The 21732-nt window shown below is 32.2% G+C and overlaps 3 protein-coding genes across 3 annotated transcripts; 2 read left to right on the top strand and 1 right to left on the bottom strand.

Moving 5' to 3' along the window:
• Positions 1-1338: 1338 nt before the first annotated feature.
• LOC106718192 lies at positions 1339-3798 on the top strand. Its single transcript, XM_045679832.1, has 5 exons — positions 1339-1517; positions 1993-2111; positions 2333-2515; positions 3095-3280; positions 3608-3798. The coding sequence occupies exons 1-5, from the start codon at positions 1339-1341 to the stop codon at positions 3796-3798; spliced, it is 858 nt and encodes a 285-aa protein (XP_045535788.1).
• Positions 3799-8593: 4795 nt separating this feature from the next.
• On the bottom strand, positions 8594-15704 carry LOC106718117 (rho GDP-dissociation inhibitor 1). The gene is made up of 5 exons (XM_014512122.2): positions 15561-15704; positions 14531-14733; positions 12534-12643; positions 10291-10405; positions 8594-9031 (listed from the first exon to the last, which is right to left on the bottom strand). Exons 2-5 carry the CDS (start codon positions 14721-14723, stop codon positions 8832-8834), a joined length of 618 nt encoding a protein of 205 aa, XP_014367608.1. The 5' UTR covers positions 14724-14733; positions 15561-15704; the 3' UTR covers positions 8594-8831.
• Positions 15705-16012: 308 nt separating this feature from the next.
• Positions 16013-17261, top strand: LOC106718174 (oxidoreductase-like domain-containing protein 1). Its single transcript, XM_014512184.2, has 3 exons — positions 16013-16099; positions 16166-16291; positions 17025-17261. The coding sequence occupies exons 1-3, from the start codon at positions 16094-16096 to the stop codon at positions 17223-17225; spliced, it is 333 nt and encodes a 110-aa protein (XP_014367670.1). The 5' UTR covers positions 16013-16093; the 3' UTR covers positions 17226-17261.
• The last annotated feature ends 4471 nt before the right edge of the window (positions 17262-21732 follow it).

Raw genomic sequence — 21732 nt, 5'->3', positions numbered from 1 at the left:
GAAATCAAAGATATACTAGATGTAATAGGCTTTAAAAATTCATTCTAATATATATGATTCACCCCCCTTCTGCTTAATTCCCCTCTCCTTACATTCCTCTGTAATAAGGTTTAGAATAGTGGAAAGGGAAGGATGACCCTAATTGACTTTTGACACTGAAAACATAAGATGAAGCGTGGAATTAGTTACAATTCACGCATTCTTAGTTGACTATTCGAGCAACTCATAGGCGTCACCAAGCAGAGGCAGCTGCCCCCAGTGTAAAGAAGAAAAAAATAAGTATATAAACCATAGGTAACCTAAAACGTACTGTTCAATTCTACAATGAAAAACTGACTGTATTCACGTTACATTCACATAATAAACGCTTCCTTTGGAATAAAATAATAATTTTACTACTAATGCCCCCCCCTCCACTCTAGATATAGCGAAGATCTTTAGCTGGTGACTTCCTCGCAGCAGCTAATGCTGCTACGCGCTCCATTGTTAAAATGTCAGGTCAACCAGTCTTCCTCATAATGACAATCTGGATTGGATTCATCACAACAACGTCTTCATTGTATAGTTATTTGTAAATAAAAACTATTGACACACTGTAGTAAAAACAATACACAATCTATGCTCATACTATTGTTAGTAAAAAATTTGTTTGTCCGCGTGTACATCATGTATATTGTATGGTGATCGGTTTCATGGTAAATTAATAGATTTATGAATTACTATGTGTCACCCGCGACTCCGTCCGCGCGGAATAAAAAAAAACATAGTAGCTTATGTAATCTTCCCAGCTATGTTTTACATCTATGACAAATTTCAGAGAGATCCATGCAGCCTTTCTGGAGATATCTTGTAACAAACATCCATCCATCAATCTCACCATATATACTTTCGCTTCTCTATCTATATATATAAAAGAAAGTCGTGTTAGTTACACTATTTATAACTCAAGATCGGTCGAACTGATTTAGCTGAAAATTTATGGGGAGGTAGCTTAGAACTAGGAGACGGACATAGGAACTTTTTATCTTGTGTGCATTTGTTTTATTCCGCGCGACTAAGTCGCGGGTAAAAGCTAGTTTATTATATAAGTAATATTAGTTAATCGATTTCAAAAAGTAATTAATTAATTATAACATTACAAAAAAAATACGGAATGTGTCTTATATTCAATTTGAGTCTAATGGAAACTTAAAAAATGATAGCGAGTAAACCAGTATCACATAATATGTATAGTAGAGGTGTTGTATTATTGCAGTTGTGATGCGACCTATCTAACCAAACAATAGTTTTATTCAACACAACACAACCTGTCTGCGTTCATTTAGCTACAGTATCGCAATGGGGAAGCATTTGAGATTTTTAGTTTCCTTACTCGTCGAAATTCTCCTCTTTAAGGAAGGAACATTTGATAATAAACATATGGATGAAGAACTATCCATTATCGATGTCTTCGATTTAACAACGGCTACCACTTGGAAGGATCTTATGGATTATTATGGAGCTATTGAAAAACATTGGTGAGAACATTCCATCATGAAAATTTTAATTTTAAATACCCTCATTCACTGAACTACCTACTGAATTACGAATCGTAACATTAACTTATATAGGAACGGCTAAAACACTCACGTATATATATCCGGTGTCGTCACCGACTGAAGAAGCCCTGACCCTGATGAAGGACCCCCGAAGGGCTCGAAACTAGTCGGTGACGACACCGGATATATATACGTGAGTGTTTTAGCCGTTCCTATATAAGTTAATGATAATGTCTCACGAAAGTTTGAATAATTGAATCGTAACATGTTCAATATCACTATGGTCTTTACGTATAAAGTAAACCAGGTTGAGCAATAATACCAATATCTGACTTATCCGTTATTGAAAATGCTAACCAAATGAAATCGCAGCCTACAGTTTTGGATTAATCATTAAAGTGCCTGCGATATGTGTTACCGTCTAGGTTATTTAATCAGTTATGATTTTTTGTAGGAGGATATGCGTTAACTGTGGCATACCTACATTAGGCACGGCCATACACCTCGAGCACGCGGGTTCCACGGGCTCTATGCAACCCGCTGTAATACCAACTGAATATCTACTCACAAGATGTAAGGATTCTAGAGACTCCTATCACTATAATTTCATTTTCTTTTCTTCAGGCACTAATTCACTAATGATTAGTTGAACTGAGATTAGATAGGTACCTAAGTAAGAAGAGGAGTCAACTATGTCCTATCTTATATTCAAATATATAATACATAACAGAAGTCGCGGTACAACTAATGTAATATTCTTAAATACTTATCGTATGTTACTATGTGTTCTACAGTAGAGATAGTGGACTTAACGTCTCACATCAAGTCGCAGCAAGCCGCAGTCATAACTCTGGACATGGCACTCCAGTGGTCAGCTCTCAAGCACGATCCTCGCGAACCCACGCTCATACTTTTCAAATTCGGTTGGAAGCGATCTCTTGTAAGTGACAAGAGACGATGCGTTTGTAAAATACCTGGTGAGTTATGAAACTAAGAATTTAAAGTTAGGCAAAAAACAATATTTCTCAAGTAACATCTAACTAAAAGTAGGTATTATAAATGCGAAATTTTAGATGGATGTTTGTTATTAATAATGCCCAGAAGAGCTAAACGCAGCTCGCTGAAATTTGGCATAGATTTAGAACGTAGCCTGGAAGAACACAAACGCTACGAGTTAAGTTTTTTAGTTCAACTGGCAAGAGAACTGGTTAAAGTAAATTTATAACAAACAATAGTATTAGAAAAAAAAACAAAAAAATGGGACCCATCTGCAAACACTTCCTTTCGATTAAAATAATTCTTATCAAAATCGGACCACCAGGGGCGGTTTTCGCGGTAACACACATAAAAAAAATACAGTCGAATTGATAACCTCCTTCTTTTTGAAGTCGGCTAAAAAGTGGCCCAAACTATACGTATATAAGTACTTAAGAGCGTGCACTGGTGTACCATGATTATTGATACCAGCAGATGTCCAATTGCTCGTTACACTGCATTCTTTATATTCTATCATTAAAGTTGGTCATAAATAAGGTACAAAACACTCGTAATTTCAGGTCTAAGCTACGAACTGGCGGAGTGGATAGCTGCGAACATGAGCCACGTGGTGGGCGTGGCGACGGACGCGCCATCCCTCGAGTCAGAGCAGACGCGCGAGTTCACCAGCCGGACCATCGCTAACGTTCTCGGGAAAAGTGGTATCTACATGATCGAGAACGTCAACATTAAACGCAAGATGCCTGGTAAGGACACCAAAGACCTGAATGTTTGACACTTTTTTATAACAGAAGGGGGCAAAGGAACAGCGGGAACACTTAGGTGACCATAGACATTTGAACCACTAAGGGAAATGCAGATGCGTTGTCGGCCTTTGAGAAAGAGGCTCGATTTTTGCAGCACTCACACTGACAGATTGGCTTAAGGCTTGGCAGAATTTGATCCTTCTTTGATTTTTCTGAACTATTTTCAAATCAGAAAACTGCAATTTTACACCAAACAGATACAGATATTCACTACACAAAACTAAATAGAAGAGTTTCGTTATATGTTTTTTTATATAATAATTTTAGAGCGTGGCTGCATGGTAATAGCGATGCCGTTGAAGATGCTTAGTGCCAACTACGTACCCACACGCCTCACAGCATTCTGTCCGTCTCAGAAGACCGACCAGCACGTGGCAATCGCACTCAAGAAGTCCACATACACCACGCAGATCGTAGAGAGTAGAGTCTATGATGTTAACTTAGATGAATTGGTATAAAAAAAAAGATTCTAACATATTATTCAGATCTACAATATAGAATGCATTTTGTGTCAATGTAGTAACTAGATTAATATACATATCTTCATAAAAAAATACAATTATTAAATTTTGGGAATATTTGGTTTTGTGTTGTTGACAGATATAACACAAAATACAGCATTTTGTATTTACAAAAAACTTATTATCTACATACTAGAGTTAGCCATTTTAAGAAAACCTAACTAAGTGGCGATTTAATAAAATATATTCCTATATTATATATAATACTATATAAAATCAATTGTAAAATTATTTTATTGATGTATTTGCAATAAAAAATTACAACGAATTTTAAGTTTTACTTCTTACCTTAGTGATACATTAACTTTTAACGACAGTGAAAGTAGATAATAATCCCGGTATTTTTTTTTTTTTTTTGGAAATGTCAACTTCGATTAATATGACACAAATTTTCAAATTTCCTGTCTGTTTATAATTTATCTGAGAAAATTTTATTAAATGCCACTATAACAATATTAAATGCAAAAGTTTAGATGGATGGATGTTTGCTAGAAGGTATCTATGTAACAGCTCAACGAATATTGATGAAGTTTGTCACAGATATATAACATATAGTGGAAGAAAACATAGGATACTTTTTTTTTAAATCCTCAAGAACGAAGTCGCGGGAGAGCTAGTGTATAGTATATCTATATCTATATATATAAAAGAAAGTCGTGTTAGTTACACTATTTATAACTCAAGATCGGTCGGTATCTTAGAACTAAAAGACAGACATAGGAACTTTTTTATCTTGTGTGCATTTTTTTTATTCCACGCGGACGAAGTCGCGGGCGACAGCTAGTAATATATAAAAATAAGACAATATTTGAATAAATAAGCTTTATTTTTGGCCAAACTATTACACTGCATAAAAACTTTACACGACTATTGTAATCATAACTTATTACTGCTCGTAATAAATACAATCAAATCCAATATAGCAAGAAATAAACGCTAAAGAGACAAAGTTATTCTATGACAATCGAAAATGAACTCTAATGTTAATATGAATAGAATCTAATTTACTATATAAGCTCAAATATATAGAAATTCTATACAAAAAAAGAATTTTAAAATATTGAATTCTAACTTAAATGTGAAAGTCAATCAATTAGTTTACACAAAACGCAGTGTATTCTAACGTAATTGGCTAAACCGAAAACAGAAAATACAATCGTAAATGTATAAAATAATACCTTCCTATAATATTTCATCATACGAATCAATTACTTTTTTTGGTACAGTCAGCACAATCATTTCTTATTTAAAAATACATATTTAAAATACAGAGTAAAACGATGTAAGAAATTCATTAATTTTCTTAATATATAACTTACGAATTAACAGATTTTATATTGAACAATTTTAATTAGAAAATCGGTTACTGTTATAAGGCTGATAATTTAAAATCTAACCTTAAAATGTTTATATCAAACATATCTGACTGTACCGATAAGTTCAGTACATTAAAATTACTTAAATACAATTTGTGAGCCGTCCGATACCGGCGTGGAGCACCAGCGATATACTGAAGCACCTTATTATCTTCAACACACGCCAAGCAGAAGCTTCTTAGCCCTAAACCATGTTCCAAATCAAGACCTAAATATTGTAAATAAACGTTACTCAATATGGCCTCCGAAAATTTCAAGAATTATTGGTGAAAACATTTTCAAAACGTCGTTGACAAAATTTGTTTTAAAAATGCAGCGTCTAAAAAGTACAACAAATCTCGTAAGAATGTTGTCGATGTTACAAATACGTTCTAGGAACTGTCACGAAAATATTCGTGATAGACCCCTCTGCACCCTTTATACGTAATATTTAGGTCTTTATTTCGTACTAAACCCATACGGCCATATTATATCTGAAGGGTCAATGTACTTGCAGGCTTAAGTTCTAAATTTTCTATTTAATGCACAATAATACTTTTTTATTGCCAACTCTTACATAACTGGCACTATTTGTGTTTACAAGCTATATGTGAATTATTAAAAAATAGAATTTCAATGCATTCAATTTTTAAATACTATATTTTTTTAGTATTTATACAAAAAGGTAGAAAATATTAAGAAATATACATCTACCTATCGTACTGTAGACTGATTTACCTCGAATCCATTGAGCTTTTAGGAAACATTGAATATGTAAATTGAAAGTGTTCTCAAAAATAAATTACGGTATATAATTAGATATTAATGTTCAATGGAAGCCATGTATAATTTATCACATGTTAACGAGACAATATCGCCCAGGGAACGTTGTTTTAACTTGAATTAAAATATGATTGTGCGATGAAGAGAATACAAGAATGTTTACCGACTGAAGAGACATTATTTAAAGAGTTTTAAATTAATCATTACAACCATATAAGTAATGCCTCAAGCAGTCAGAGTAAAGGCAAACTGCCACAGAGACGTCTGCAAACTGTCAACTACGTAGAGCATTCGAAGCATTGTTAGGAGGTCTTAAGTTTTTATTACTTGGTCGTAAAAAAAATTGTGGAATCAAGGGAATTAGAACAAGTGATCATAACTTCTGACTTGAACTAGTTTGGGTCTAGATTTATTATTCGTCGGAATATATTTTAACGTAAATTCTATACCAAAGTTTTCAGTTATCATTGCAGGTTATATAATGGAGAGTTAAAGAAGGTGGGAGGAATAAAAGTGACATAGGAATAAAATAGAGACAGTAATAAAAGGAAGGAAAATAATCAGACAGAACTTTATACAAATCTACGTGAAATATTTGTAAAAAGTTTAATTTTTATTCATTTTAAAAAAAAATTGAAATTTAATCTATTCTAGTTATATAAAAGTCCTTATAAAATGTTTTATTCAGTAAAAAAAAAAACAGAACTAAATGTATATAGAAACTGACATACTAATAGAAGAAAAAAATGCCTAAATGACCAACATGCAAAGAGGAAGCACATTATTTTATTATTTATATTGTCTTTCATTATTGCAATATAAGCTTACTTATGAAGTAATTTTTTTTTTTGATCAAAAAGCGTGAACTCAAATAGAGGTCATTGACCTGTTCCACTTATTCGAATATAAAAGGTAAATGTTTTGATTTTAAAGAAAATGGAGGTATTTATGAAAAATTTAGGAATAATTTCCATTGTCTCTGTATAAAAAAACAGAATTTGTATTTCAATTTCTGTCTTTGATTACAAAATTCCTTCCTAATCCTATTATTTTGTGGATGATATAAAAATAGTATTACATATCACCATCTCTTTCACACTCATTGACAAAACAGAGACGACTATATGTATTAACACAATTGACTTGTGTACAAGGTAAATAATTTGTATGAAATTCGGTTTCTGATGTTTAATTTTCTTAAAGATGACCAAAAAATTAAGATATTTTTTTTTTTATTCATATCGTACAAATTTGACATTCAGCAACGTGATACGAAACACTATAAGTGTGACGTCACGCCGTGGACGACGACATAGTCATTGTTGATTTTCATAGTTCCAAAGTACAGTACAACAATGCAAGTCAGTACCACAACAACATACGGGCATACAATTCTGCTCTACATCACGGCATGACGTAACAGACGCCATGACAGATTATCAAGTTTTCACGGGATTTTGAAATAAATTTTTAAAAACACGAAATACACAATTTAATATTTTTTTAATAAAACTTTCTTTGCTTCACAGAATTGAAAATTTTATCAAAATTTAATACACAATCCTATTGTCACTGCAGTTGAATTTCTATTGTTCTTCAGATGCAACATGTATATAAAAATCGGTTTTTTTTAATATATAATCAATGTAAAAATGCAGTTATTTTCACTATGTGTTTATTTTATTCTACATACATAATGTATATTAGTAAATCGTATTCAATCAATTGCACAGATATACAGGATGATATTTAACCACACATCGGTAAAAAAAAAATTGTATACTAAAAATTAATCAAAATAAGTAATTTAGCACAATTCTAATAATATGTTTTTTTTTTTTTCAAACAAAACATTTCAACTCAAGTTATTACTAAATGCATTATGCAAAAAATCCAACATCAGTTTACTCTAGGTTAAATTTTAACATAAATTTATCGTGTAATAATTCATCTATGATCACACCCTGTGCGTTTTTTTTTATAATAGCTTTTTCCGCATTATCTTTAATTGAATTCAAATTTAATATTCATCCATTCGTTCAATTACTTTAAAAAAGTGTAACAAAATTTTCTTTCATGTATAACGTGCAATTAAATATCACCCATTAGAAAGAAAATAATGTAAAATTACATACTAAAAATGCTTTAATTCCCGGGTTTGAATAAAAAGGGACTTTGATATCTAATGACTCTTAAATTCTAGACAATATGCTATTCATTCAGTCAGCAAACACTATTATTTAGATGGCGGAATCACAACTATTGCAAAAAATATTACAATCTCCCTTCTTTCAAAGAGAATGAGAGGGACGTCCATATGTACGAGTGTTTCTATTATTTATAATCACGTCTAATCATTCTGTAATTTTCACACTACATCAGTTATTTTGATACATACTTCTATGGTTTTAAAGTTTAAATTCCTTTGTCGCAAAATGCATGTTACAAATATGAACTACCAATCATATGTTAGTTAGCACGACTAAAGATGATTGAGACTGGAATTTTTCAAATTAATTTGCGGGTAACTTGTTATATAAACTTATAAATCAAACTGATATTTTTTTAATTTATTTAAAAAAAACATATTTTAAATTTCTTCCTTCCAAGGATTATAAGTACAAACTTAGTAAAGTTTTGTCACATTTCAAGTATCAAATTCTTTTAATCCTTACACATATGTTAACTTACGTTGCAATCCCGCCATCTAACAAACCGAATTGGACATTACAAAATTCCATACAGAATGTACAAAACGGAATCATCGCCTGTGTATTTTAGTTCAAAATGTCTCACCTAATGTCCAATCCTGTTTGATCTCTTTATGTCATTCTAATCCTTCCAATCCTTCTTAATCTCGAAGCTCCACTCCCATTGGAGATGGATGTTCTTGTCATCATCAGTGAAGAGGCTGTTGACGGTGTAGGAGCCACGCGCCATGAGACCAGACGGTGCATCCTCGGGCGGAGTGGTGTAAGACTGGATTTCGGTCTTTGGGGGATACGAGCCAACCATATGGGTCATTTTGTCCACTGGAATATCGAAAATAAATCTTATCTGTCTGTAATGTATTAGTTTTAATATGCACATTAGAAGCTAAGATCGAAAAAAAAAGACGTACAGTTCTTTCATACACAGGAAAACTGACAGTTGTCATAGATTGCAAAAAAAAAACACCTGCTACATATAGTAAAACAAGCTGTTACTGCTGTTTCTATTATTTATCTTACTAATATTATAAATGCGAGTGTCTAGATGGATAGATGTTTGTTTAAAGGTATCTCCGGAACAGCTCAACAGATCTTGATTAAATTTGGTACAGATGTAGAACATAGTCTGGAAGAACACATAGGCTACTTATTACGTTTTTTTTTAAATTCCGCACGGACATAATCGCTAGCGACAGCTAGTATTTATATATAAAACCTACTAAAGACATAGAACATTACAAAAAAGAAAAAATGAAACTGTTCTGTTCTAATCTCTACTGTTCTAATTAAATATTTTTTAAATAGCAAGTATCAAGATGGTTTATATCACTTCAAATATTATTCTAACGATCTTAATGCATAGGTTTTCTATGTCCGAATGAACTTGAGTCCTTGTTATGCGACAATAGACCTTAAAAACGTTATACAAGTGACAAAATCGCCGAATATAGTCCACCTCATTGCATACAATACACGAGACATATTTATGTGCGCAGGCGCATATTTATAGCGATGTTAATAGCGCAACGAGATGTGAATATAAATTTGTACGTACCGGGCGCTGTCCAGTATTCGATGCGTGAAACAAAAACAACTCTAATAGTACGTTATTGATACTAAATAATAGTTATTTTGAGTATTCAAATTTGTCGATATAAAAAAAAAACTTTTTTTTATTATAACATGGTGCGAACGACCACTTGAATTCGCCGAAATGGCGAAGCGACCGCTGTCTACCTTTAATCAATAATAATACTAGACAACGATACATCTCTCGTCCGTAACTCTTAAAAGTATCTCACCAATTTGGTCGATATAATCCCCATTTGAGACAAACCCTATCAACAGTACCACTAAGATTAGTAAAATCCTACTATTATTATAAATGCGAATGTTTAGATGGATGGATGGATTTGTTTGAAGGTATCTTCGGTACGGATCAACGGATCTTGATGAAATTTGGCACAGATGTAGAACATATTCTGGAAGAACACATAGGCACTAAGTTTTTTTAATCCGCGCGAACGGAGTCGCGTGTGACAGCTAGTATAAAACAAATTATAAGAACTTATTGTATTTACCGGGCACTCCCATGCGGTAGGTCTTCTGCACGTACTTGAGTCCGTGCACGATCTCTCGCTGCACAATAAAATCGATCCTTATCCGATACTGCACACCCTCTTTGATAACAAACACCTGAAAATTAAATAAAAATCAACAAATCAACGATTGATTTAAAAAAAAAAAGTAATACAGAGTTTGAAAATATACACAAATAAAACTACTCTGGAGTAACTATCCATTTAATAACGCTCAAGATTTACCTTACCGTGGGTTTCTGAGACCATAATATCCGTATAAAATATATCTTCTTGACAAAACAAAAACAATATATTTTAAAAAGAGATTTTGGTCTCAAAAACACACAGTTAAATGTTTAATTTAACATGACTACACTTTGCGATAAATAAAATGTTTTTGCGTGAGTTATTCTGCAGTGGTTATAAAGTACGAAGCAAAAGATACATTTCCCTTCCCATCTCTCATTTTCCAATTAATTTCTCTACGTCTCTATAATACACATTACTAAAATACATGACACAAAATCATAAAGTGTCATGTACATAGCAATATTTATTACATGTCATTTATTATCTTCTACAAATCATAGTTACATCACAGGTACGCAAAATCAAATTAACAAGAACGAGGCGTGTGCCATTCAGTAATTATTTATACCAGACGTTAGTCATGGCTCTTTGTACACAGCGTGTTATAAAAATCCGAAGCCTTTGTAATGTAAAATACGGAAACTGAGAACTCTGATTGCGAGGTCGTGAGATAAATAGATAGGACTTAACGGATAACATGGTTTTGCTGTCACTTTAATATTCGATTTTTAAAACGAGGAACAAGTATCAAGATGAATATTTCTTTTTCGTACCTACATACAATATCGAATTTGTATTATTAAAATTGTACCGATATAAAAAAGGGCCTAGCCTTATATAAAATCTCACACGAACAACATAGTGGCAATGTTAAAAATATTGTACCGGAACTAAGGATAAAATATCAATAGACGTTTACAACAATTCCGGTTATTATCAATCACACGTCTATTAAAACTAAAATAAAAAATGTTTTGTATCACATTGTTTTTGGTTCAGTATTTTAGTAATATTTATCTTTCTGTAAACGAAACAATTAAATAATACATAAATTTATAACAAAACTTTAAAAGGGTAGGGATTATTAATTATAAAATTGTGACTAAGAGGAAAAATCCCTATGGGGAAAATAGAGCAATAAACACATGCAATTAGTAGTTTAGTAGTAATGTAGTAGTTTCCTGCTAATAGGCGAAACCTAGAAAAATGTCAAACGCCTGTATACGAATTATCTCGAGACCACAACGTCTTTTATACGAATATATAGTTTGTTAAAACTCACGGTATTAATTTAAAAAAAAAATCAATACAGAAGATCCTAAAATAACCAAAGAGTATTTTGCTAGTTTTACATCATACAAAGTAATCTTTAAACACATAGGAAAAGAACATCCTGTACACGATTTGTGCTGGACAAAAGCCAAACGCAGTGAATTCGTATCGCATCTCGGTAATTGTGAACGACGCAGACGGTTAAAATCAAGTGACGTATATTATAGCAACTGTCAGGAAGATCACCAGACCTGTCTACTTCGACAATTAACAGATTAAAAATAAAAATAATTATATTAGACCGTTACATAAATTAAACGGAAATTTAAACATAACGTTTTATAAAAAACGTGAGAGGTGTCAAGGGACACCCGGATGGAACGAAGTTCCTTTCGATTATTTAGTATTAGTGAAGGAACCAATGTTTATTCTATGAATAAAAAACTTAAGTCTTCACAAGAAGTACATTTTATTTCTATGAATTTTCGTTATATATTGTCACGTCGTTGCCATGGTGAAGTAGCGCTCATTCGTCGTTAACATACTTACTATAGCAAAAAGTGTCGTGACAACTTTTCGTAAGATAAGGAACTTCGTTACAAAAAAAGGTACTACGACAACCAAAACTTAAGACAATAGACTTGTACTATATCATATCTAATCTAGAAAATATTTCAAGCACATCAACATATCAAAACACTGAATATAATATACAAATATTGTATGTATGTATGTATTTATATATAGCCTAACCCATCCTGTACTATTTAACTACAACATCTAATATTTTCTTAATTGTTTGGACCGGACCACACAATCTAAAGTACTGTTTGCCCTAATATGCAAAAAAGTATGTATAAAAATCTACTAAAATTACACACCTGTTTCTTGAGGTCTGTGAGGTCCCCGGAGAGGTCCAGCTCAAGGTCATCCCGCTCCGTCACACAGAGTGCTAGCTTCTTCACAATCACCTTCCGAGGGTCATTCGGATCTGTTAATGAAGAATTAAGTTCACCTTTGTATTTATTCCTTATTTTTGATATCATAAATGCATTTATGCTATGCTATGCAGCCCAATCCACTTCCCCATCACATCATTTCCTTATAAGAAAAGGGTAGGAAGGTAATATAGACTAAGGCCTACATCATGCACTCATTAGATGAAATGCGGTATCGCTTCAGCTTCACACATGTTTTATGTGATCATGGTCACCAGTCAACCCGTCCATAAAGAAATATATATTTATTTTGACAATCTGATTAAATCGTCAAACTCAACTACACATCATGTTTAAATAAAAAGTAGGAGTTGATGCAACACTGATAACACTTATCACACAACTAGTTATCTCAACAGATAATGTCTGATAATTTAGTAAATGTATTATACCAATATTTTGGAGCCAAGTTTTGTAAACAAAATAATGCAGCTACAAACATAACTTAATACTTGTATTATAATTTGAAAAGTCTAGATTATTGACGTATAGAAGTTTTTAAAAAATATTACAAACTATTTAATAATCTACCTATCCTGGTTTTATTCGGGCAATTTGATAGATTGTTAAATAAAAGAAAATAGGCTGAACAGAAAGCTATATAATATACTAGCTTTTACCCGCGACTCCGTCCGCGCGGAATAAAAAATAGAAAACGGGGTAAAAATTATCCTATGTCCGTTTCCTGGTTCTAAGCTACCTGCCCACCAATTTTCAGTCAAATCGATTCAGCCGTTCTTGAGTTATAAATGGTGTAACTAACACGACTTTCTTTTACATATATAGATAAGATTAGAAATTTTCATATGGTGAAAAAAATAATCAAATGTCTTTGTGCAATTCAGAAATGATTGATTAACTAAAATTATTCTAATTATCTTACTAATATTATAAATACGAATGTTTAGATGGATGGATGGATGTTTGTTTTAAGGTATCTTCGGAACGACTCACTGGAACATAGTCTGGCAGAACACATAGGTTACTTATAGTTTTTTTAATGCAGCGCGAACAGAGTCATGGGCGACAGCTAGCTAATTATTATTTCAATAATAATACTTATTTTATTAGAGAAAAATTATAGGAATTACAATATTTTATATCATTCATATTATTCCTAGAATAACTAAGATTACATCAGAAATCTACGGTTGCAGATTAAATGAATCCGGTATTTCAAGCAAAGTAGGTTAAGGGTGAATGTCTATAAATAGAACTAAACAAACTGTAACAATAGTATTAAATATCTATCATTTTGTATATTGATTTTATAATTAAAAATATATAAATCAGTGTAAACCTAACATATCACTGTTTTGATAATAATATTGGACCAATGACCTGGTCAAAGTTGCGGGAGTGCACTGAATGCGGCACAGTACCGGTCATTGTGGCAGTTGATGGGGGAGGCATATGTGCAGCAGTGGACAAATTCAGGCTGATTATGATGATAGGGCTAGCTGTCTCCAGCGACTCTGTCCGCACGGCATTAAAAAAATACTTTATAAATAGCCTATGTGTTCGACATCTACATCTATGCCAAATTTCAATTTCAATCAAGATCCCTTAAGTGATTCTGGAGATAACTTCAAACAAGCATCCATACATCTAAACATTCACATTAATATTAGTAAGATTAATGAATATCAAACACCCAAACCAATACATTTATTATGTATTTTATATGTTTATTTTGAATATATAAGTAGAGGTCTAAGATAAAATGGATGCATGAGGTAATATGATTAATTACTAGTAATGACAACTGAAATGAAAAGATCTATTTTAAATTTAAAAACTTAATAAATCTCTACATAGAGTGGGATAAAGACAGAAAGGATAATGATGATTTTACTACAAAAATTCCTAACAAAACTTACCAACAATAACTGTTCCTGCTTGCGCCTGTCCTAATAATGCTTCCTTGTATTTTCTCAATGATTCATCTTCTTGATCTGCTGCTAAAATTTCCTCAATAGTCTTTTCTGGTGGTGGCCTGTATGAGGACTTGATTTCTTCTTCTTCCGTCTCTTCACCTTCAGGAGTGCGTGCTACTTCAGGTTCACCAGACATGTTAGGAAGTCTACAAAAAGATTGATAAAGTTAGAACTTTAGAAGCTTTAGTTAGATAAATAAATAAAAAGATAAAATAACCTATGTTACTTTATAGTAATAAGATTGAATTTGGATGGCTATAAAGGTAGAGGAAGACCAAAGAAAGTATGAATGGATAGTGTGTAAGAAGGGGGTAAATTCAGATATGATGGCTGATAGAGATGTATGGAGGAGTAGTACATAGTGTGCCGACCCTCCATAGGGATAAGGGCAGGTTGATGATGCTTTATATAAAAACACTCTTTTGTGATTTGAAATGATTTCAAAAGCTGAATTGTATTAAAAAGAATGTACAATGTAACTGTGATTGTAATGTGGCTTTGATTTACTTATTTTTTATACTATAATATATTTATTCGTAAATAATATTTAGATTGTGAAATATTTTAAACACATTAAATATATTATTAAGTGTGACATAAGATTACTTTTCAAACAGGTTTCTAGTTTTAATATTCAAACAACTATTGTGACACTATATGACTAATAGTGATCAATAAGGAAGACATGATTATCAGCGCTGATCTGTGGTTACCGCAAACGTGGTGATACAAGGAACCGCCCTTTCAATCTAATAAAATATTATTATTCATGTAATAATTTAATTGAAAAATTATTTGATTTGCAGTAGTTTATGAGGCGTTAGGATATTTATATCTATAAGAGTGCAGCGACACTGACGCATGCTCCACCGGTTCTCTGTCTCAATAACATTTTAATCGGCATAGTCATTTAGAACTAGCGATGCAGGAGTCCTCCACACACTTTTACAGAAAATAAGCAAACAAAACTCACGTTATAATGTGAAATAAGTGCACCAATAACAGCAGTAATCACTGCAATTAAAAAATAGCACCAAAATTAATAAACGTATAAACCAAAGAACTAATAATTTCTAAAATCTATAGAACATAAGACTATAGATCAAAAATGACTGACGGACAAAATGTTTCCGGTTGGCGACAGCTACAAAACTCTATATGCTGGTCATTAGCTATGGTACAAAACAAAACATGAATCATTATTTCAAAGAAAACAGCAAAATTCATTCTTCCATCACAATTTTCACGTCTATACAAAGACTATGCTTTTTTATTTAATTCTTTAAGAAATTACGATTTTGAGAAAAAAATTCATCAATCAAATGTTATGACATCTGTCAGTCTGTCACCCATTATCAGTTGTCAAAAACAGCCAAAATATTAGAGAAAAAAAAAGTTTACAAAATCTCCTACTTTTACAATTTAATAATATAAATACAAAGTACTTTAAATTTTGAGTAATGTTTATAATACTTCTCTTAATTACGCTAGTAAATTGAAATCACTATGCATGTAAGTGCGTTTTTACACCTTTAATCTATGTTTTAGGTATTTATATGTAGGAAAAATAATTTTCAGAAATTACGATTGAGAAGTTTTATACCAATATTATGGAGACATCAACGATATAATTTTATGTGCACAAACGAATCTCAAGTAACTAATGATGAAAAAGAAATTGAAATTAAACGAATCAAGGAGAATGTAAGTATGGTTGTTCAGTTCATTTTAACTTTCCATTTTAATTCATTCTTTTATTGCATATTAACGTCTCTTTTTTTTTGCTGCTATAACAGCTAGCATTAATTAGAATAAACACATCAGAAATGTTGGAAATCTTTAATTGTTCAGTAATACAGTAGTTGTAGTCCTAATAGAAGACATAACACAAGATGGACTATTCTTGTAAATGTAGGATTCCTATTGTATTCTGGTTAGTGTTGCCACTGAATTTTTTACCCGGCCATGCACATTGTGTTAAAAAGCTATGTTTGTATGGAAGATCACCCATGATCACTTAGAAATGGGAAAAAATTTCGACATTCGCCAAATGCGATGTTTTAACGTTTTTAACATTATTGAAATGTTTGAAAATTGTCCTTCATTTTTATAAAAAGCACTACTTTCTTAAGCATTGACACTTTAGATAAATTTCATTATTTCCGGTACAAATCATTGTGAATCAATGACCACTTTTACTTGTTTTTCATTTAGAAGCTATTTACGGAATCATATTCTTAGTATTTAAAAGTGAACACTTTATTAAGTGGAATCGATTAATATCTGTGGATTTTCCAAAAACTGTGGAATTCACTTTTCTAATTTGTTGGGCTGAAAGTTGTAGAACACGGTAATTGCCGTAGTGTTGACAACACTGATTCTGATGGACTTTATTACATTTTTTTTTACTACTGGCCACAAGCACAATTTTTTTCAGGCATCATTAGATGAACCACCCACTGCTTGCTGTCAATCAGGATGTGCCAACTGTGTGTTCATTGTCTGGGCAGAAGCATTAACTTCAAAAATGGAAAATGCAGGACCAGAGATTATAGAGAAGATAATGAACATGGTGGATGATCCATCTATGAAAGCTTATCTAGAAATGGAGTTAAGAATAAGAGGATTGAAGAAATAAAGATAGAGAACATATTTATCATTTAAAATTTGTAGTGTTAGATATTAACAGTTTTGTTGAATCTATTAATTTCAAAATTTTGAAAAGAATCCAAAACAAGAACAAATTTTGATGATGTTTGTATAAATATGTACAGTTTTATTAATTATATAAGAAAAATAAAATCATTATGAAAAAAATTATTGTAAATGTATGTAAATAGTTTATAGTCAATGAAATAAATTTTTTTTACAATTATTCTTAGATTATTATTTTAAATTGTACTTATAAATTATAAATATAAATATTGATAAGTTCCCTCAAGTGGCATTGCTTCTCTTAACAATGGGGTGACTAAAAATTGTATCGCGTCTCGTCGCCGTTATTGCTTATCTAGGAACCAGGTCAGGTAAAGGTGATGCATCCCAGTATAATTTTGAACTTTCCAGTTCCATAAAATTGCGATGACTAACAGTTTATAACAAATACTTTCGTGGTACAAATTTACAAAACAGAAATTGATTTGATTCGACCTCGTAAAGGTTGATTTCTGTAATATATTACAGTCAGTCTGCGATATAAAGGAGAAAAAATGTTTTAATTAAATCACAAAATGGCCTTTCGGGTGCCATAAATCGTAACGGATCTTATTTATGTTTGTTTTTATTGAAATACAGCAATAGCGAATGTGTATGGATTTTTTTATTGCGTTGGAAATGCCTACGCATATTTGACCTTGGGTGTGGGAGAGAGGTAAGATCGGATTATGTCTGAATCAATAAAACTAAAAACCATGTTCCGCCAACCTAAGGCAAGCCCTGTCCCTGGGAAGGATCTCCTCCATAAAGACGCCTCACATTCACATAGACCCAAATGTGACCCAAGGTGACGTATTCCTCCGAATCCGCTACCTCAGGGCCATCGACGCCATTCTGTCGGGCGCCCGGCCCTTCCAGCTCCCAGCGGCAGATCTTAGACTCCGTCGCCTACCTCAAAGACTGCAAAGAGGCAACGTTAACAAGTACCCCACAACCACAGTCGTAGAGAACAGGTAGCGTAGTGCTTAATAATATCAATACTCCTTGTCGTCCTTGTCTCCTCGCCTGTTGAGACAAAGGGTGCTCCTAAATTCCCCGGAGACACCATCGTGCTCCCAATGCTGACTCATTGAATTCCACTTCGGTCGGCCATACACCGTCCTTGTTAAAATTATACTATTTATAAACAAAGCCTGTTATTTTTCAAAAAATTATGCAAGCAATAACACAGGCTTTGTTGGTCCATTTCATCTCTGCACAGGTGGGCACAGTTAATCGAAAAGTTAACTTCGTTAATCGTTAATTCGTTAATTAAAAAATTAACTTCTTTAATCGTTAAAGCGTTAAATTCTCGAAAATTTAACGCAAGTTAAAGTTAATCGTTAACAGTTAACCATACCAAAACTACTAATATCAAAATACATACTAATTTCACAGTTAGTGTGGCGACATTTGTTTAAAATATTAATTTGACTATACATTTATAGAATGTACACATTAGTATTAGAGACAAGTATAAATGCATTATAGTATATTTCATTACGAGTGTGGAAAGCTTGTCATTGCAAAGAGTTTCGACAAATGTCTACCCGAGCCGAGGCGCAGCCGAACGTGACGGAACAGTCGGAACAAGTTGTAATGACAGTTCCACACGTGTACTAAACAACTATTTTTAATACAGTTGCGAAAAAATAAAGCAACTTAATAGAATAATAAAAACACGGTAAACTCAACTAACTAAAATGTTTGAAAAATGGTGCCAACCGTAAAAGAATACAAACAGAGATTTTTTTTTGTTTTCTTCACCCATTCTGGGTAGGCAAAGGGAACTATGCCCAAACGGCAAAGTCTTCAATAGATTATTTTTATTGATATGAAATGAAAATAAAATTTAATGAGATGAAATAAAATGAAACCTAACCTAATTCATTGAATCAAGTCATTAAATCTGATATTGTAACAAATTAGGAACTTCTTTTTAGAAATTATTTGCTTATTTGCATGAATCATAAAAACTTCAATGATTTATTTTTTATAAAACTTCGTGGTTGTTTTTTTTTTTAATAGACATTATTTTGACAGTTGGGAAAGAGAACGCATGAGTTTGGAAAAGCTAAAGAAAAAGCACGAGTAAAAAAGTGTTTTAATACAATTGCTCAAAAAGTGGCGTATTGCAGGGACGAAGAGCGTTCGGAATGTGGGCTATTACATACTCGTGCTTTTATATACTCGTAATGAAATATACTATTTCGAACCTTCTTTTAATTTTGTCCTGTTGGTCACGTCTTTCCCGAACGCTCTGATGCATCACACTTGCACGCGAACTTCACATATATCAATTATTAATTCGTTCTTTCACCATTTGAGTCACCGACAGTCGCCCAACATAGTTGAACTTAGGAGCGTGGCGTCTCGCGTAATTTAAACAAAATGACAGCACGTCTCCAAGTTTCTAATTTAACGATTTACGGACTTTTATTAACGGAAGTTAACAAAAGCGTTGACACTTTTTGAAGTTAACTTAAAAGTTAATCCGTTAAGCAAAATGTTAACTTCGTTAATTAACGATTAACGGATTAACGAGTTAATGCCCAGCTCTGCATCTCTGTCTAGACAATATTATTATGCATAAGATACGAAATTGCTCATCAGTTTAGGTATTAAGTTTGAACAAGAAAAACAGTGAAAACTTTCTTTTGTACCAAACACTTGCTGTAGTGCGTAGATTTAACTTTTTTTACGTGTATTCTTGTGCCGTACGAAATAAACACTTACTTTTATTGTGGCTGATCCTATGACATGTTAAAATTGCGATATACAACTTTGTTTCGGGTATTAGTAAATATTATAGTTATATTTTCTCGGGATGATATTTCTAAATAAATGAATGTCTCCATTACAGTTAATAAAACGAGATATAGTCCGGTCGCGGAGCAGGAAGAATTTCGTACAATGACCTCTTTATCTACTGACAGAGGTTCCAAACGTTTTTGTATTAAGTGCGGTTTACATGAATTATTTGAAAGTGAAAGAAAATTTACCAACTTATAAAATATAGTTATTACTATATAAATCATTTATTTAGATTTAATAATACAAGTAAAAATAAAAATCTAGACAAGTATCTAATAATAAAAAATCAAAAAACAGAATCTGATTCCTCTGTTTCGGAGTAACTGTTACTTTGCTCTATTGTTCAATTTCGAGAAGTGAAGAATTCATTTGCTTAATATTTTAAAACCAAAAATTAATTATCGGAAAGCCGGCAATAAAATAGATGAATGCCTGCACTTCCGTCTTTCAAATATTCGTTTCGATTGTTCATTTCGAACTAACCAATAATTAACCTTTTCGGTAATCCTTCTAACGGAGCCCATAAAATTTTTATTATGCAAACAAACAAACTAAAGGTTTAGAATCCCTGAGGACGGCGGCCTTTGTTTCTGTGCGAGCGAGACTCATTGTAATTACGCGGGAGCGACAGAGACAGGTAATGCGAGTTCAATGTACGAAATTCTTCCTGCTCCGCGACCGGACTATATATTAAGCCCGTCACGTGATCCAAATGTTTTGGCACTTCTCACGTTTTTTGTTACGTGGAATTATTTGCTTTTAAAATAAATGTAGGATAAATTTGTACAAATGGATTTATTAATTTTATTTTCCGATCACTTTTAGTATTTTAATTCTCTTTTTTGAATAATACCTGGCGGAATGGTCAGATTTTTTTCTTTTTTTTTTCGTGAGAACCAGCCATTGTATTAACAATTTGGGACTTAACCTTATTTTAAGAGTATGGTGTTGCTACAAGCCATTTCAAAGCCCGGTATGTTTTAAAATTTGATAGTAGATAGATTAGTAATCCCGGCTCTCTTTAAGAGAAACAAGCTTTAGTCTTTCCGCAATTCCTGTATAAGATCAATTTGGATTTGGATCACTTTGAGGATTTGGGTACAATTAGGACGGCAAATAAACGTGTTTCTTTTCTAAGAATAACAAATAGAGGCTTATAGGGATAAAATCGTACGATACAAAATAAGTTCCTATTAAGAATTTTTATTTCGAAGAATTTCAAGAATATGAAGAAGAAAATAATGAAAAAATTATTAAACAATAAACACAATACAGGACTAAACAAAAAACAGTAACATCTTTGATAAATTAAAATTCATTACAATTTTGATAAGGAAAATTAGAATTAGGAATTCTTTCTGTTTTGCGAAATTTACAATGATAAATATTATTACCAGACTGACAAGAGGGTTATGTTTTTCGCATATTATTCCTTAGCTAAGAACGCTGCATAAGTCATTTTTATCAACTTTACAGGAGACGAAAAAAAAAACTGTCTGTTAAAAAAAAATTTTTTTTAGTTATTTTTTTAATAAATACGCTATTAAGCAATTAATAAATAATTATTTCTTTTTCTTTTGTCGATTTACTTTATTTGAACTTTTTTTACCTTTCAATTTTCATGTGACCAATGGTTA

The sequence above is a fragment of the Papilio machaon genome, chromosome 10 (assembly GCF_912999745.1).
Source record: "Papilio machaon chromosome 10, ilPapMach1.1, whole genome shotgun sequence".
NCBI lineage: Eukaryota > Metazoa > Arthropoda > Insecta > Lepidoptera > Papilionidae > Papilio > Papilio machaon.
The sequence above is the reverse complement of the archived record's forward strand: the minus strand, read 5'-3'. Positions and strand labels throughout refer to the sequence as shown.

Coding starts and splice junctions, on each gene's coding strand:
- LOC106718174 (XM_014512184.2), top strand. Junction 16,292..17,024: donor TTAAACGAATCAAGGAGAAT/GTAAGTATGGTT, acceptor AATTTTTTTCAG/GCATCATTAGATGAACCACC.
- LOC106718117 (XM_014512122.2), bottom strand. CDS start 14,723: ATGTCTGGTGAACCTGAAGTAGCACGCACTCCTGAAGGTGAAGAGACG. Junction 12,644..14,530: donor AGCAGGAACAGTTATTGTTG/GTAAGTTTTGTT, acceptor CTTCATTAACAG/ATCCGAATGACCCTCGGAAG. Junction 10,406..12,533: donor TCACAGACCTCAAGAAACAG/GTGTGTAATTTT, acceptor TTTAATTTTCAG/GTGTTTGTTATCAAAGAGGG.
- LOC106718192 (XM_045679832.1), top strand. CDS start 1,339: ATGGGGAAGCATTTGAGATTTTTAGTTTCCTTACTCGTCGAAATTCTC. Junction 1,518..1,992: donor GGAGCTATTGAAAAACATTG/GTGAGAACATTC, acceptor GATTTTTTGTAG/GAGGATATGCGTTAACTGTG. Junction 2,516..3,094: donor ATGCGTTTGTAAAATACCTG/GTGAGTTATGAA, acceptor TCGTAATTTCAG/GTCTAAGCTACGAACTGGCG.